The 17,067-nt window shown below is 44.6% G+C and overlaps 1 protein-coding gene across 1 annotated transcript in view; it reads right to left on the bottom strand.

Annotated features, from left to right (window-relative positions):
• The window catches only part of fkbp16 (FKBP prolyl isomerase 16), a 134,767-nt gene that overhangs the window by 10,558 nt on the left and 107,142 nt on the right, over nt 1–17,067 (bottom strand). Inside the window, exons 5-6 of the mRNA XM_067971174.1 lie at nt 9,683–9,855; nt 5,706–5,783 (exon numbers count right to left, since the gene is read on the bottom strand). Of these exons, the coding sequence (XP_067827275.1) occupies nt 5,706–5,783; nt 9,683–9,855 (251 nt within the window). The remainder of the gene's footprint in view (nt 1–5,705; nt 5,784–9,682; nt 9,856–17,067) is intronic.

Genomic DNA, 17,067 nt, shown 5'->3' with positions numbered 1-17,067 from the left:
AAGTGGCGGGGACTGTGTAAATGGCGGGGACTGTGTAAGTGGCGGGGACTGTGTAAATGGCGGGGACTGTGTAAGTGGCGGGGACTGTGAATGTTGTGGGACTGTGTAAGTGGCGGGGACTGTGTAAGTGTTGAGAACTGTGTAAGTGGCGGGGACTGTGAATGTTGTGGGACTGTATTATTGAATCATAGAATCATAGAATGGTTACAGCACGGAAGTCAATCCAGCTAGTCCCACTCCCCCGCCCTATCCCCATAGCCCTGCAAATTTTTTCCTTTCAAGTACTTATCCAGTTCCCTTTTGAAACACATGATTGAATCTGCCTCCACCACCCCCTCGGGCAGTGCATTCCAGATCCTCACCACTCGCTGTGTAAAAAAGTTTTCCTCATGTCACCTTTGGTTCTTTTGCCAATCACCTCAAATCTATGTCCTCTGGTTCTTGACCCTTCCGCCAATGGGAACAGTTTCTCTCTAACTACTCTGTCCAGACCCTTCATGATTTTGAATACCTCGATCAAATTTCCTGTCAACCTTCTCTGCTCTAAGGAGAACAACCCCAGCTTCTCCAGTCTATCCATGTAACTAAAGTCCCTCGTCCCTGGAATCATTCTAGTAAATTTCTTCTGCACCCTTGCTAAGGCCTTCACATCCTTCCTAAAGTGCGGTGCCCAGAACTGGACACAATACTCCAGTTGTGGCCGAACCAATGTTTTATAAAGGTTCATCATAATCTCCTTGCTTTTGTACTCTCTGCCTATATTTATAAAGCCCAGGATCCTGTATGCTTTCTTAACCGCTTTCTCAACCTGCCCTGCCACCTTCAATGAATTGTGCACATATACCCTCAGGTCTCTCTGTTCCTGCACCCCTTTTAGAATTGTAGACTTTAGTTTATATTGCCTCTCCTCATTCTTCCTACTGAAATGTATCACTTTACACTTTTCTGCGTTAAATTTCATCTGCCACGTGTCCGCCCATTCCACCAGCCTGTCTATATCCTCTTTAAGTCCATCACCATCCTCCTCACTGTTCACTACCCTTCTAAGTTTTGTGTAATCTACACATTTGGAAATTGTGCCCTGTACACCCAAGTCCAAGTCATTAATATATATCAAGAAAAGCAATGGTCCCAGCACCGACCCCTGGGGAACACCACTGTACACATCCCTCCAGTCCGAAAAATAACCGTTCATCACTACTCTTTTCGTATCTATGCTGCCACTACCCTTTTATTTCATGGGCTTCAATCTTAATGACAAGCCTATTATGTGACACCTTATCAAATGCCTTTTGGAAGTCCATTTACACCACATCAACCGTATTGTCCTCATCGACCCTCTCTGATACCTCATCAAAAAACTCAATCAAGTTGATTAAACACAATTTGCCTTTAACAAACCCGTGCTGGCTTTCCTTAATTAATCCACACTCGTCTAAGTGACTGTTAATTTTGTCCCGGATTATCATTTCTAAAAGTTTCCCCACTAATGAGGTTAAACTGACTGGCCTGTAGTTACTGGGTTTATCCTTACACCCTTTTTTGAACAAGGGTGTAACATTTGCAATTCTCCAGTCCTCTGGCACCACCCCCGTATCTATGATGATTGGAAGATTATGGCCAGGACCTCCGCAATTTCAACCCTTGCTTCCCTCAGCATCTAGGATGCATCCCATCCGGACCAGGTGACTTAACTACCTTAAGTACAGCTAGCCTTTTTAGTATCAATTTTTAGCCCATCCAGTGTCTCAACTACATCTTCATTTACTGTGACTTTGGCAGCATCTTCTTCCTTGGTAAAGACAGATGCAAAGTACTCATTTAGTACCTCAGCCATGCCCTCTGCCTCCATGAGTAGATCTCCTTTTTGGTCCCTAATCAGTCCCACCCCTCTTCTTACTAACCGTTTACTGTTTACATGCCTGTAGAAAACGTTTTATGTTGGCCGCCAGTCTATTCTCATACTCTCTCTTTGCCCCTATTACTTCCTTTTTTGCTTCCCCTCTGAACTTTCTATATTCAGCCTGGTTCTCATTTGTATTATCAACCTGACATCTGTCATTCCCCCCCCCCTTTTTTTCTTAGACCTTCTTGTATTCTCTCTTAATCTGATCCCATCTAATACTGTACTATTTCTTACTCTAGTGCTATCTGTCTCTCCCGATCCTTTGTGTACCTTGTTTCTCTTTTCCAATGCTACAACCTGATGCCCAAACCCCTGCCAATTTATTTAAAGCCTCCCCCACAGAACTAGCAAACCTCCCTGCAAAGACATTAGTCCCAGCTCTGTTGAGGTGCCTGGCCTGTACAGGTCCCACTTCCCCCAGAACTGGTCCCAATGCCCCAGGAATCTAAAGCCCTTCCACCTGCACCATCTCTCCAACCACGCTGCCCTATCCTCCTATTTCTATACTCTTTAATGCGTGGCACTGGGGGTAATCCGGAGATTACTATCCTTGAGGTCCTGCTTATTAATCTCTTTCCTAGCTCCCTAAACTCTTCCTGCAGGACTTCATCCCTCTTCCTACCTATGTCGTTGGTACCGAAATGCACCAACACCTCTAGCTGTTCATCCTCCTCCTTCAGAGTGCTTAGCAGCCGCTCAGTGACATCCTTGACCCTGACACCAGAGAGGCAACTTACCATCCTGGAATTACATCTGCGGCCGCAGATACGCCTGTCTGTTCCCCTAACTATTGAATCCCCTATCACTATTGCTCTCCTGACCTTTCTCCTCCCCCCCACCGCCCCGGTACAGCTGAGCCACCCATGGTGCTGCACTCCTCAGAGGAACCCTCTCCCTCCTCCGTATTCAGAACTGAGGGACTCCTGCACTACCTGCCTGGTCCTCCTTGTCCGTCTGGCGGTCATCCAGTCCCTCTCTGCCTGCACTCTCTTAACCTGTGGGGTGACCACCTCCTGAAATGTGCTATCCACGTAGTTCTCAGCCTCGCAGATGCTCTGCAGTAACGCCAGCTGCTGCTGAAGCTCTGAAATCCGGAGCTCGAGCTCCTCCGGCTGATGATACTTCCTGCACCTGGTGGGGACTGTGTAAGTCATGGGGACTGTATATATGGTGGATACTGTATAAGTGGTTGGGGTTGTGTAAGTGGCGGCGCCTGTGCAAGTGGGTGGAGACTGTGTAAGTGATGGGGACTGTATAAGTCATGGGGACTGTGTAAGCAGTGTGGACCGTGTAAGCGGTGTGGACCGTGTAAATGATGGGGACCGTGTAAGTGGTGGGGACCGTGTAAGTGGTGGGGACCGTGTAAGCGGTGCAGACTGGGCAAGTGTTGGGGACCGTGTAAATGATGGGGACCGTGTAAATGATGGGGACCGTGTAAATGATGGGGACCGTGTAAGTGCTGCAGACTGTGTAAGTGGTGTGGACTGTGTAAGAGTTGTGGACTGTGTAAATGATGGGTCTGTGTAAGTGGTGAGGACTGTGTAAGTTGTGAGGACTGTGTAAGTTGCAGAGACTGTTAGGTGGTGTGGACCGTGTAAGTGATGGGGACTGTGTAAGTGATGGGGACCGTGTAAATGATGGGACCGTGTAAGCAATGGGGACTGTGTAAGCGATGGGGACTGTGTAAATGATGGGGACTGTGTAAGCGATGGGGACTGTGTAAATGATGGGACCGTGTAAGCAATGGGGACTGTGTAAGCGATGGGGACTGTGTAAGTGCTGCGGACTGTGTAAGTGGTGTGGACTGTGTAAATGATGGGTCTGTGTAAGTGGTGAGGACTGTGTAAGTTGTGAGGACTGTGTAAGTGTTGGAGTCTGTGTAAGTGGTGCAGACTGTGTAAGTGATGGGGACCGTTTAAGTGATGGGTACTGTGTAATTGATGAGGACTGTGTAAGTTGCAGAGACTGTTAAGTGGTGTGGACCGTGTAAGTGATGGGGACTGTGTAAGTGATGGGGACCGTGTAAATGATGGGACCGTGTAAGCAATGGGGACTGTGTAAGCGATGGGGACTGTGTAAATGATGGGACCGTGTAAGCAATGGGGACTGTGTAAGCGATGGGGACCGTGTAAGCGATGGGGACCGTGTAAGCGATGGGGACTGTATAAGTGTTGGGGACAGTGTAAGTGGTGAGGACTGTGTCAGTGGTGGGGACTGTGTTAGCGGTGCAGACTGGGCAATGATGGGGACTGTGTAAGTGATGGGGACTGTATAATTGTTGGGGACCGTGTGAATGATGGGGACTGTGTAAGTTGTGGGGACTGTGTAAGTGCTGCGGACTGTGTAAGTGGTGTGGACTGTGTAAGAGTTGTGGACTGTGTAAATGATGGGTCTGTGTAAGTGGTGGGGACTATGTAAGTGGTGAGGACTGTGTAAGTTGTGCTAACTGTGTAAGTGTTGGAGTCTGTGTAAGTGCTGGGGACCGTGTAAGTGCTGGGGACCGTGTAAGTGATAGGGACTGTGTAAGTGATAGGGACCGTGTAAGTGATAGGGACTGTGTAAGTGATGGGGACCATGTTAGTGATGGGGACCGTGTAAGTGATGGGGACCATTTAAGTGATGGGAACCATGTAAGTGATGGGTACTGTGTAATTGATGAGGACTGTGTAAGTTGCAGAGACTGTTAAGTGGTGTGGACCGTGTAAGTGATGGGGATTGTGTAAGCGATGGGGACTGTGTAAGCGATGGGGACTGTGTAAGTGATGGGGACCGTGTAAGTGATGGAGAGAATTGGGCTGGGTTTAAACTGGGCATCTGAACTGAGCCTGCCCCATTCCCTCCGGGCGGGTCAGGTTTAAATGAGGGACCTGTTGAGTTTGATCTGAACTCAGCAGAAGCACTGAACTCAATGCCTGAACCAGACTGGAGAGCGCAGCAGGCCTGATGCCAGGCAGTCTGCAGAGCCAACACAATAAGCCTAAGACATTATTGCCAGAGAATGAAGAAAGCAGTCAAAGTGTCCCGATGAGACTTGCACAATATTTGAGATGTCTGGTAAAGGCCTGTCTGGTAATAACTCCTCTCTATTTCTATTTCAACAATGATCCTATATAAATGTAGAATAATAGATTAATGTTTCAAGTCTGTTTTCTTAGCTCTGCTTGTTCCAATATGTATTTGTAGCAACAAGTCTCAGAGCATATTAAAGTGCTCGGTAATTTGACCTGTGGATAATCTTTAAATCTCTGCGGATGACTGCTTGTATATTGAGTACAGCCAGTCCAAGTAATTCTCTCTGTGTAAGAGCGCTGGGGGTGTATTGAACCAAAACGGAAACGATACAGCACCTTTAGTTTGTTCATAGTTTGCTTTAAGTCTGTACCATTCTGCTTTTGCGTGAGATGTATTTGCAGATCCTGTATGGGAGTAAAAGGTGTCCTTTGCAAGCTACAAATACTCAAAGGGTTACAAAAGTTCACAAACTATTTCTTTTAGCAATGTTTTGGTACAGATTACATGCTTGAGCCAAGATAGTCAAATGATTTTTATTAGTTACTTCAGACACAAGAGGGTATGGTTGAATGGATAGCAAAGAAGCATCAATACTCGGAGTAACAGGAGCCTTGACGTAATTAAATCTGATTGTGCAAATACACTTTCTCAATCCCTGCTCAGCATCTTCTGTTTGTATTAGAACTGCACCCTGAAATATGCCATCATTAATCCTCTTTGACGGCACATACTAATTTCTCTGTGTGTATGTGTAAAGGTTAAATTGAGGTTTAAAGCATTTATTTACCTTCGTGCTGGGTTCAAGTTTCAACGCCCTCCTGAGTGTCTCCATAGCTTCCTCATAGTCACCCTGTTCTGATAACAACTGCAGCACAATTGAAAAACAGAATGAATCACTTTGAGGAGTCAAAATTAAATAGGACTGTTCTTGGTATTTTTTTGATGGCTAGACTGCATAGTAGTTTGCCTGTTTAAGTGTGTGTGGAAATTTAATTTAAAAAATCATTTATAATAGCTTCAAGGGACGTTTAGAGCCACAATGATGCACAACTCAACATTGATTATAATCCTGGGTGAGCTAAAGGTCATTGACTGTTCTAGTCAGTTTGTGTTTCTGTCCGGTTGACTGCTTGTATATTGAGTACAGCCAGTTCAAACTGTGAAGCAAATCACTGCAATCCTCTTTTCTCCTCACCCCCACCCCGCAGCTTCAGATTGTTACGATTATTTATGCTTAATACAGGACAAAATTAATTCTCACTTGGAGAAGCATGAGTTCATAAGGGACAGCCAGCACGGATTTGTTAAAGGCAAATAGTGTCTGACTAACCTGATCGAGTTCTTTGATGAAGTAACAGAGAAGGTTGATGAAGGTAGTGCAGCAGATATTGTATATATGGACTTTCAAAAGATATTTGATAAAGTACCACATAATAGACTTATTCAGAAAATAGAAGCACATGGGATGAAAGGGATGGTAGTAACTTGGGTACAGAATTGGCTAAGGGATAGGAGGCAGAGAAGTGGTGAATGGATGTTTTTCTGACTGGAGAGAAGTTTGCAGTGGGGTCCCCCAGGGGTCGGAATTAGGATCATTGCTTTTCTTGTTACATATAAATGACCTGGACTTGGGTAAAGGGAGTACAATTTCAAAGTTTGTGGATGATACAAAATTTAGCAACTTAGTAAATAGTGAGCAGAATAGTAGCAGATTTCAGGAGGACATAGACAGACTGGTGAAATGGGCAGACACATGACCGATGCAATTTAATGCGGGTAAGTGTGAAGTGTTGCAGGGTAGGTTAAGGGGAAATCTAATAGACGTATTCAAAACAATGAGGGGTTTTGATAGAGGAAATAGAGAGAAACTGCTTCCTCTGGCAAGTGGGTAGGTAACCAAAGGGGAAATGAGGATAATTTTTTTCACAAAGAGGGCTGTTAAGACCTGGAACACACTCCCTGAAAGGGTGTTGGAAGCAGATTCCACAGAAACTTTCAAAAGGCAATTGGACATGTGCTGGAAGAGTCACATCATGGACGATGTCACTGTGTGTTGTGCTTAGTGGAACTCCAGTGCTCCTTCAAACAATTTTACAGGGCCGATGGTGCCCTTTTAATATAAAACAGTTATGAATGCAAATCTGTAAATTATTAAAGAACTGTCAACTCAGTTAGCTCGGAACCAGAAGGGCATCTGCTTCTGATTAACACAGAAGAAAAGTAACTCATCAAAAACAAATCAATTTGTCAGAGTGCTCCTATAAGTCAGAGATAAGAAACCGAGATTGAGGGATAAACAGGTCTATAAGCTGCAATCTGCCTCCCAACCTTATGTCATTTCAAACTGATGTACACTGGCAGCATATCCACATGGCAACTGGGCTCCAAGCAACAGAGAGTTCTGAATGGTTAATATGTAGGCTAATGTGCACTTTACAGAGCAAGAGCATCTGTCCGATCCAATTTAAGTTTGTACATAGGGCATATTACATTGATCCAGTTGTATTGTGCAAGGATTTCAGAGAAATGTGTTGGAGATACCTGTTAGAATCCAATGTTCTTTAATGTGCGTTCTGGGAGGGGACAGAGAGCGCCTTGTTTTTGGAGTGTGCTCTTTAGTGTATGCCTGGTATTCAGGTTCAGTAAGATGCCTAGCAGTCCTGGAAAACTTTGTGCTTGGTAATCTCACCAGCCCCGAGGCAAGGTTCTTATTAACATCCAATTTGAAGCATGCCACGCTTAACTCTGAGAGGATTTTGTGTCTTTCGAACACAAATTGTAGAACAGGAGAAAAGGGACGGGAAAGAAAGGTGACGAAAATTTACGCACTTTCTCGTATTCAAACAAAAATATGAATATGATATGCACGCTTGGAACTTTTTAAATTGGGATTTTTTTTCCCCCATTAGGAAGTAAGGAAATTTAGCATCAGACCCACTCCTTTCACTTCATAATCATTCTAAGATGGGGGGCAAGATGTTGTGGATCATTTTGTTGCAATACTCTTCAGCGAAAGCAGTGTAATGAGAAATTTCAACATTAGTCACGATACCTCATTGTGTGCTTGGGAAACAAACCAAAATTAAAAAAGATTCATAAGATTGTTTTCGATGACGACGCCCCTTTAAAAAGCCTGGTGACATCTTTCCTTCCGAAAATTGTTGTTCTTAACATCTTGCAAAGGTGTTATTCTCAATCCCAGAAATTTACAGTCCCGTCGTTTGTGAATGACCATATCTTTTGAAATAATAGTTTTAAATAAGCTTTCAGGGAATTGAAAAGATGTTTAAAACTCGAGCATAAAGTTTCATGCAGCAACCTTTTCATTACCATATCAATAGTCTTATCCATATCTTACCATATCTTTGTCAATTACCATATCTTAGTCAATAGTCAATGGGTCAAAATCCTGGAACTCCCTACCCAACAGCACTGTGGGAGAACCTTCACCACACGGACTGCAGCGGTTCAAGAAGGCGGCTCACCACCACCTTCTCAAGGGCAATTAGGGATGGGCAATAAATGATGGCCTTGTCAGCGATACCCACATCCCATGAATGAATAATAAGAAAAAAACAGTGCATTCACGCGTAGCCCCGCATGCCCGAACTGAGAAAGCCCAAGGCCAGTCCGAAATTGGGCCTCGGGCCTCATCTAAATAATCCGGGGGAGCTGCCGTCATCTGTAGCATCTCCACAGGCAGCTTGCCTTTTTGCAGCAGCAAATTCAAAGGCTGCCTGCCTCCCGAGAATGTGTGGAGGGGGTGGTGGTGGACAGCGGGAGGGGGACCAATTTCTTTTTTAAAAGGTACCTTTAGTCAGCGGCCGTTGCTTAGGCCGCAGTGGCCATTGAAGACTCCTGAGTGGGGCAAGCCCAACACCTGTCCCGCTCTTCGCCCACCAGCTTCTGTGAGGGCACCTCAAACAAGCATTCAGCCCTTTATCTACATACTTAAGGGACCAAGTGCCTGTTCAGGTGACTGCCAGGGACGCCTGAATAATGGCCCGACCCAATTTCGAGTCGGACGTTTTTCAGCCGTCCCTGGGGCGTAGGAAGTTGGTGCCCGAAATTGGGCCTCGTCAACAGAGTCTAATTTCTACTCCATCGTCTTTAGTTTGGCTACAGAGCGGTTCACGCTAAAAGTGGTGTGTAGACGGGATCAATGGTTGATCCAATTGATCTCCAGACTTGACCATCAAACCCGACACCCTGGTGCTTCCAGGTCCGTGCTTCAGATCTCAGGTGGCAATGTAAACTCAGTTTGGGGCAGAAAGGGTGAAGTTTAGCAATTCTAAGGAGAAAAAAAAACATTTAAACAGTTAAAAAGAAAATAATTTCCCACTCAGTTGTCCTTCCTGGAGTTGAAGTTTGAATTTATTTTACACGTAAAAGGAATCAACTAAACTGCCCTCTGTGGCATGATACCTCCACCAGATTAATCCCATTAGCTCAGATGGGGTTTTGGAGGTGCCTGTATGAATAAGACCTCCAAACTTGAAGTTTCTCAAACATAGATTCATTTTAACTCTTACTAAGGCATTAAAGTGAAACTGGGTGAATATTAGTGTATGAACACTTAAGGTGTTGGCCTGAAGTTCCTTTCTCTGCCAGTATAGTGGAGTGACAAATCTGTTTCACATAAATGGGTTAACGTTTGCATTAGATGAGGGGATGAAACAATTTCATAGGAACGGTAATATTTGCACAGCTGAATGTCAAGCCCTGGGTGAATTCTGCACTGGTTGTGGTCATAGAATACTCAACCTTTCCTTTCCTGAACAAAGCTTTCACATTATTGGGGTCCAGTTGCAGCACAGCATTACTGGAAGCAATCACATCTTCATGGAGCTCCAACTTCAGCTGGGCAGCTGCCAAATTGTTGAGACATTTCAGCCCATCTTCCTGCAGTTCTTCTGCCTCCTCAGTGCTGAGAATAACTGCAATTTAAAACCGGCACAGATATTAGAATGACCATAACATACTTTAAAATTAGGAATAGTGCAGCATTGAAACTTACTCCCATCTATATGCACTTCCTATTGTCCTACTGTCACACTTTGGTGTTAACTTTTCCCATTATAAATTCCATTGTTCGCATTTATAATGGAGAATGCCTATGTAAACTTGTCACGTTGTAATTACACCCAGCCATCAGAGGTGGTGCTGTGGTGCCTGTTTTGGCATCCCCAGCTCCTCAGCCTGTACTGCAGTGAAACCCTTATACTTCAACCAACTCTACTTTGTCTCCAAATTGCTGAAAGTTTTGCTATTTAAATCTAAATAATAATATAAAATTGATGTAATACGTAAAAATAAGGACAGAATGTACAACTTTAAAATGGAGACTGAATTACATTTGCATGCCCTGCCCAATTCACATGGCTTTGACTCCCCATATGCAACATCACTAAAGATCGACTAGTGATACTGTAAAAGGATTGAAACAGAAAATATTCATCACACTTAAAATGTCGTAAAAACGTTTCTGTCAACTATTTTCATTGCAAAGATAACAACAACAACTGGCATTTATATAGTGCCTTTAACGTAGAAAAGCAATCCTAAAGCGCTTCACAGAGGCATTTAAAAAAATGGATGCTGAGCCAAAGAAGGAGATATTAGGAGTAAGAGACGAGTTTTAAGGGTAGTCTTAAAAGAGGAGGGGATGGTGGCGTGCTTTAGGGAGGGAATTCCAGAGTGTGGGGCTGAGGTGACTGAAGGCAAGTTGCCAATGGTGGAGTGAGGCCAGCGTCATAGAATCATAGAAAGTCACGGCACAGAAGGAGGCCATTCGGCCCATCGTGTCCGTGCCGGCCGAAAAAGAGCTATCCAGCTTAATCCCACTTTCCAGCACTTGGTCCGTAGCCCTGTAGGTTATGGCACTTCAAGTGCACATCCCAGTACTTTTTAAATGAGTTGAGGGTTTCTGCCTCTATCACCCTCTCAGGCAGTGAGTTCCAGACCCCCACCACCCTCTGGGTGAAAAAAGTTCTCCTCAGCTCCTGTCTAATCCTTCTACCAATTACTTTAAATCTATGCCCCCTGGTCACTGACCCCTCTGCTAAGGGAAATAGGTCCTCCCTATCCACTCTATCTAGTCCCGTCATAATTTTATATCCCTCAATTAAATCTCCCCTCAGCCTCCTTTGTTCCAAAGAAAACAACCCCAGCCTATCCAATCTTTTCTCATAACTAAAATTCTCCAGCCCTGGCAACATCCTCGTAAATCTCCTCTGTACCCTCTCTAGTGCAATCACATCTTTCCTGTAATGTGGTGACCAGAATTGTACGCAGTACTCAAGCTGTGGCCTAACCATTGTTTTATACAGTTCTAGCATAACATCCCTGCTCTTATATTCTATGCCTCGGCTAATAAAGAAAAGTATCCCGTATGTCTTTTTAGCCACCTTATCTACCTGTTCTGCTACCTTCAGGGATCTGTGGACATGCACTCCAAGGTCCCTTTGTTCCTCTACACATCTCAGTATCCTCCCATTTATGTGCACTCCCTTGCCTTGTTTGCCCTTCCCAAATGCCTTACCTCACACTTTTCTGGATTGAATTCCATTTGCCACTTTTCTGCCCACCTGGCCAGTCCATTGATAACTTCCTGCAGTCTACAGCTTTCCTCCTCACTATCAACCACATGGCCAATTTTTGTAACATCTGCAAACTTCTTGATCAAGCCCCCACATTCAAGTCCAATCATTAATATATACCAAAAAAGCAAGGGGCCTAGTACTTCTGGGACCCCACTGGAAACAGCCTTCCAGTTGCAAAAACCCGTCAACCATTACCCTTTGCTTTCTGTCACTGAGCCAATTTTGGATCCAATTAGCCACTTTCCCTTGGATCCCATGGGCTTTTACTTTTTTGACCAGTCTGCCATGTAGGACCTTGTCAAAAGCCTTGCTAAAATCCATGTAGACTACATCAAACGCATTACCCTCATCGACCCTCCTTGTTACCTCCTCAAAAAATTCAATTAAGTTAGTCAGACCCTTAACAAATCCATGCTGACTGTCCTTGAATGACGATTTATGCTGTCCCTCAGAATCGATTCCAATAATTTGCCCACCACCGAGGTTAGACTGACTGGCCTATAATTACTCGGTCTATCTCTTTCTCCTTTTTTAAACAATGGTACAGCGTTAGCAGTCCTCCAATCCTCCAGCACCATGCATGTAGCCAGGGAGGATTGGAAAATGATGCTCAGTGCCTCCGTTATTTCCTCCCTTGCTTTTCCTAGCAGCTTGGGATACATTTCATCCGGGCCTGGCGATTTATCTACTTTCAAAGATGCTAAACCCCTTAATACTTCCTCTCTCACTATGTTTATCCCATTCAATCTTTCACACTCCTCCTCTCTACAATCTCTGCATTGTCCCCCTCTTTTGTGAAGACAGACAAAATATCAGTGGAACAGAGAGTTGGGGGGGGGGTGGAATGTGGAAGGACTGGAGGAGGTTACAGGGATGGGTGGGGGGGGGGGGGGTGTGGAGGGAGGGCAGGCCATGAAGGGATTTAAACGAATATGTATAGATGAGAGAAGTCATTCAGCCCATCTAGCTCACCCTTCCATAGAAATCTACGCCCCAATCACAGCACCTAATTGAACCTTGAATGATTCCAGAGCTGAAGACCATTCATGGTATTAATCATTCTTTCTGAAGTGCTGTCTGAAATTAAGTGTCAGCTTGTCTCAGTGGTGGTACCCTCGCCTCTGAGTTAGATGGTTACAGGTTAATGTGCCATTGCAGGTCTTAAGCATGTGCTTGAGGCTGACACTTTGACACTGTACTGAGGGAATGCTGCATTGTCAGAGCTGCCATCTTTTAGATGAGATGTTAAGGTGGTTGTTGAAGATTGCAGGCATTATTTGAAGAGCAGTAGAGTTCACCCAGTGTCCTGGCTAACATTTATCCTTCAGCCAACATCACCAAAAATAGATTAGCTGGCCATTTGTCTCATTGTTGTGTCCAGATTACTACCATGCTTGCCTATGTAACAATGGTAACTACACTTCAAAATTTATTAATTGGCTATGACGTGCTTTGAGACATCGTGAGGACATGAAGGGCACTATATAAATGCAAATTCTGTCTTGCATCCTGAACTTACCTTTTACCAGTTCCTACCTTTGTCCATTTGTCCTGCAATCCTGGTTTAAATTTGAAAGAATGCTCAGCATTAACCTTTCTTATTCCACATAATATCTTATGTACCTCTACAAAGTTCTTCTCATTCACCCCTCATCAAGGCTGAAGAGCCCAAATCTTTCCTTATAACTTAGTCCCTCTGACACGAGGGATCAGGCTTGTGACCCTTCCAGGATGCCTCAGTGACCAAAACTGAAGGTAGATTCATGGGGGGTGATTTTAAACCCCAAGAACGGGTGGGTTGAGGGTGGGTGGGAGTTGAAAAAAGTTGCTTTCTCGGTTGCGACCGCAACCCGGCTTTATTTCTGGGCTTAACGTTGGCGTGTAAAAGTACAGGGTTCCCACCGGGAATGCAAAGTCCGAAAATTTTGCGGTTGCGACCAAAAAAAACCAACTATTTTCAACTCCCACCTGCCCCCAACCCACTCGTTCTTGGGGTTTAAAATCACCCCATGGTGACTCCTAACCAAGGCCTTATACAACATCAGTATGGTAACATCAGAATTATTATCGTGATTACACTTCAAAAGTACTTTGTTGGCTGTAAAGCGCTATGGGAAGTCCTGAGGTCATGAAAGGCACTATATAAATGCAAGTTCTTTCTTTCTCTCTTTACTTTACTGACCTGCCAGTGGTGCTCGGCATTATATTTATTGATAATTCCTGCTCTGCAACATAGGAGCATCGGGACAGGAGTAGGCCATTCAGCCCCTCGAGCCCGCTCCGCCATTTGATAAGATCATGGCTGATCTGTGCTCTAACTCCATATCCCTTAATACCTTTGGTTGCCAAAAAGCTATCTATCTCAGATTTAAATTTAGCAATTGAGCTAGCATGAATTGCCTTTTGCGGAAGAGACTTCCAAACTCCTACCACCCTTTGTGTGTAGAAATGTTTTCTAATCTCATTCCTGAAAGGTCTGGCTCTAATTTTTAGACTGTGCCCCCTAGTCTTAGAATCCCCAACCAGCGGAAATAGTTTCTCTCTATCCAGCCTATCTGTTCCCCTTAATATCTTACAAACTTCAATCAGATCACCCCTAAACTCTAGAGAATACAACCCCAATTTGTGTAATCTCTCCTCAGAACTTAACCCTTGAAGTCCGGGTATCATTCTAGTAAACCTACGCTGCACTCCCTCCAAGGCCAATGTGTCCTTCCGAAGGTGCGGTGCCCAGAACTGCTCTCAGTACTCCAGGTGCGGTCTATCCAGGGTTTTTTATAGCCTCAGTTTTTTTTTGGGAGGGACGGCTTTATGGTGATTCACTATTTTGGGATTTCTCTCCTCCAGAGTTGTTCCATGTTGCTATTGTTGGGGAAAAGCCAACTGCATCATGAAGTGACTCTGCCCATTGCAACGATTGGACGTGATGAATGGTAAGCTTACTTATTACTCCCAGATCTCTTTCAACCTCTTCACTATCTAGTTCAACACCATTCCTTAAGCAGGTTCCTTATTTTTCTTCCAATGTGTGGATTAGAATTGAATAAAAGGGAACTACCCTTTAGGGCTGTCAATTCTGGAGGATCTGAGTAATTATCTGTTCTGAGATTGTTAACACTGTTTGATATTGAGCTACTATAGGAGCTAGGGGTGCCAGTTAATGATACGCATGCCTTGTGCAGCTGGCTGCACCCTGAAAATAAACTTGCCAGGATCTGCTGAGGCAGGCAGCTGGGAAGGCCCACAGCAAATCCTGGAAAATTTATTTTACGGTTGGAGCCAGTTGTGCAAGACCCACGCATCAGCCACCCACCGGTTCACCATCGTGGGCTTTGGCGCAGAATAAAAGCAACTATCGAAACCAAACCCACCAACAAACATGCTAAATTTTCGCTCGGCCTCATTTTAAATTTGTATTCATAATAAAGATTTTAAGGTACTCCAAGTCTGTCTGCAGTAGCAGCAACACAAGTTAAAAATTTCAGTAGTATAGGTTGGGCAACAGGCCATAGAAAATATAAATGCCTCAGAGAGTTTGACAGGCTACTTAACAGGGGCCCATACAGCTGCAAAGGCCGGGGCACAGGTTGAACCCTTTCAACAACAGCTACTCGTGAATAACTGCCCTGTTGATGCTTCCCTTGTGCTAATACTGGGCAGCTAAGTACAGTATTAAAGGGGAAGAAAAGTTAAAGGGGAGAACTTTCTGTTCAAAGTATCTATCAGAAGAAACCTATAGACGCTGATTCGCAGATCGGGTGTTCCTGGTGCTGGCAGGGCATGCTGGTTGGGAAATCTCGGGTCCGCAGCCCCTGATTTCCTGTCCATCTATTTAAAATAGCGGGTGCAGATACCAGTGCTCCCTGTGACCTCTGTTCTGCGCCTAGAATGCCTGACCTAGGAATCAAATATCCTCAGTTTTTTTGGGGGGGACGGCTTTATGGTGATTCGCTATTTTGGGATTTCTCTCCTCCAGAGTTGTTCCATGCTGTTACTGTTGGGGAAAAGCCAACTGCATCATGAAGTGACTCTGCCCATTGTAATGAAGGAAGCAACTTTGGTTCAACTTGGGAGATGAAGAAGAACAAACACCAACACCAACAATGGTAACCTATGTAGCACCTTTAGAAAATGACCCAAGACTGTTCTCAAAGGCATAAGAAAAAATGGATGTCAAGACAAAGAAGGAGATATTAGGACGGGTTACCAAAAGGTAAGTCAAAGAAGTGGGCTTTAAGGAGGGGTTTAAAGGAGGAGAGGGAGATGGAGAGGGGGAGAGGTGGAGGGACTTCCAAAACATGGATCCAGGAGGCACATGGGGTTACGGTGGGACGAAAGGGGAGGATGGACAAGAGGCATAGGGTCAGAGAAACGGGGAGTTTGCATTTACATAGGGCTTTAACATTGAAAAACATCCTTTGGATGTTAAAGGCGCTATATAAATACATGTTTTTGTTGTCATTGTCCTTGTCTTGGTGTGAGCATTTTCCCACAATATTCAAATACCTCTGACCTGAAGATTTGGACAGGGACAGGGGCACTTTCATTGGGACAGGCAAAATTCTCATCCCACCTCAGAACTGCCCCTAAAAGCCCTCCAGAGGAATTTCAGGGCTCACATTTCTCCTTGTATGCTGCAGATGTTTCATCATTTGCATCGTTTACATGTGGCAAGATCTTGGCAAACTAAATAATTGTCACATAATTTCATCACACCCACTCAGTACTAATTACTCTCTCAAAGATGAAGCCTAACTAACAGAACTCTGCTCACACAGATACTTGGCTTATTTATGAAGAATCAATACAATCCCAACCCAGCTAATGCAGAGTCGGCCTCTCTGTCCCATAGAGTAGTGCGTTTAAATTCAATGTGCTATTAATTAACTCACAGCAGAGAATGTCTCCTAGTGCTTGTTTGCGTGTATGGTATGGATGTAAGACAATGTAAAAACCTGCCTTGTGACACCACAAAGGCAGTGATTGATCACAGAGGAAATGATGAGATTCACTGACACTCTGCTGCTAAGTTACGTTCCAGTTAAGCAAATCTTTGCCTTTTGCTGCAGTGCTGAGCTGTGGAAACTGTTTCCAACAAGAACCTCTGAGGTGGGTCTCACAACTGGCATGGTCCCCTACAATTCAGAATGTAAAGTACCACAACGGACTTCCCTTGGCCAGTAGGCAGTGCAACACCAGACAGGTACAAACTGTACGTGGCCGGCTTCGTGCAACACAGGTGCATGCTCGATACACGATCAAGTGTGTATGTTGCTGCTTACCCCTATATATGTCAGACCTATATTTTTATGTCACCTGGAAAGGAGGCGGAGACAACAGAAAGGAGGAGGAGACAACAAGTGCCACCCGCTTGGCCCAAGGAAACTCCCGGTATAGGACTAACGGGGCTGAGAACTGGCACAACCAGGTCCTGTCCCAATTTTTGCTTCAACCTGCGCTATTGTACCGCGGATACCCCCGAAACACTATGGATTTTTTTGCATCCTTTGCGCCACTAGAGAAGCAATTTACCCGCACACACTGTAT

The sequence above is a fragment of the Heptranchias perlo genome, chromosome 34, assembly GCF_035084215.1.
Source record: "Heptranchias perlo isolate sHepPer1 chromosome 34, sHepPer1.hap1, whole genome shotgun sequence".
Taxonomy (NCBI): Eukaryota; Metazoa; Chordata; class Chondrichthyes; order Hexanchiformes; family Hexanchidae; genus Heptranchias; species Heptranchias perlo.
This window is presented reverse-complemented; position numbering and strand designations above follow the sequence as displayed.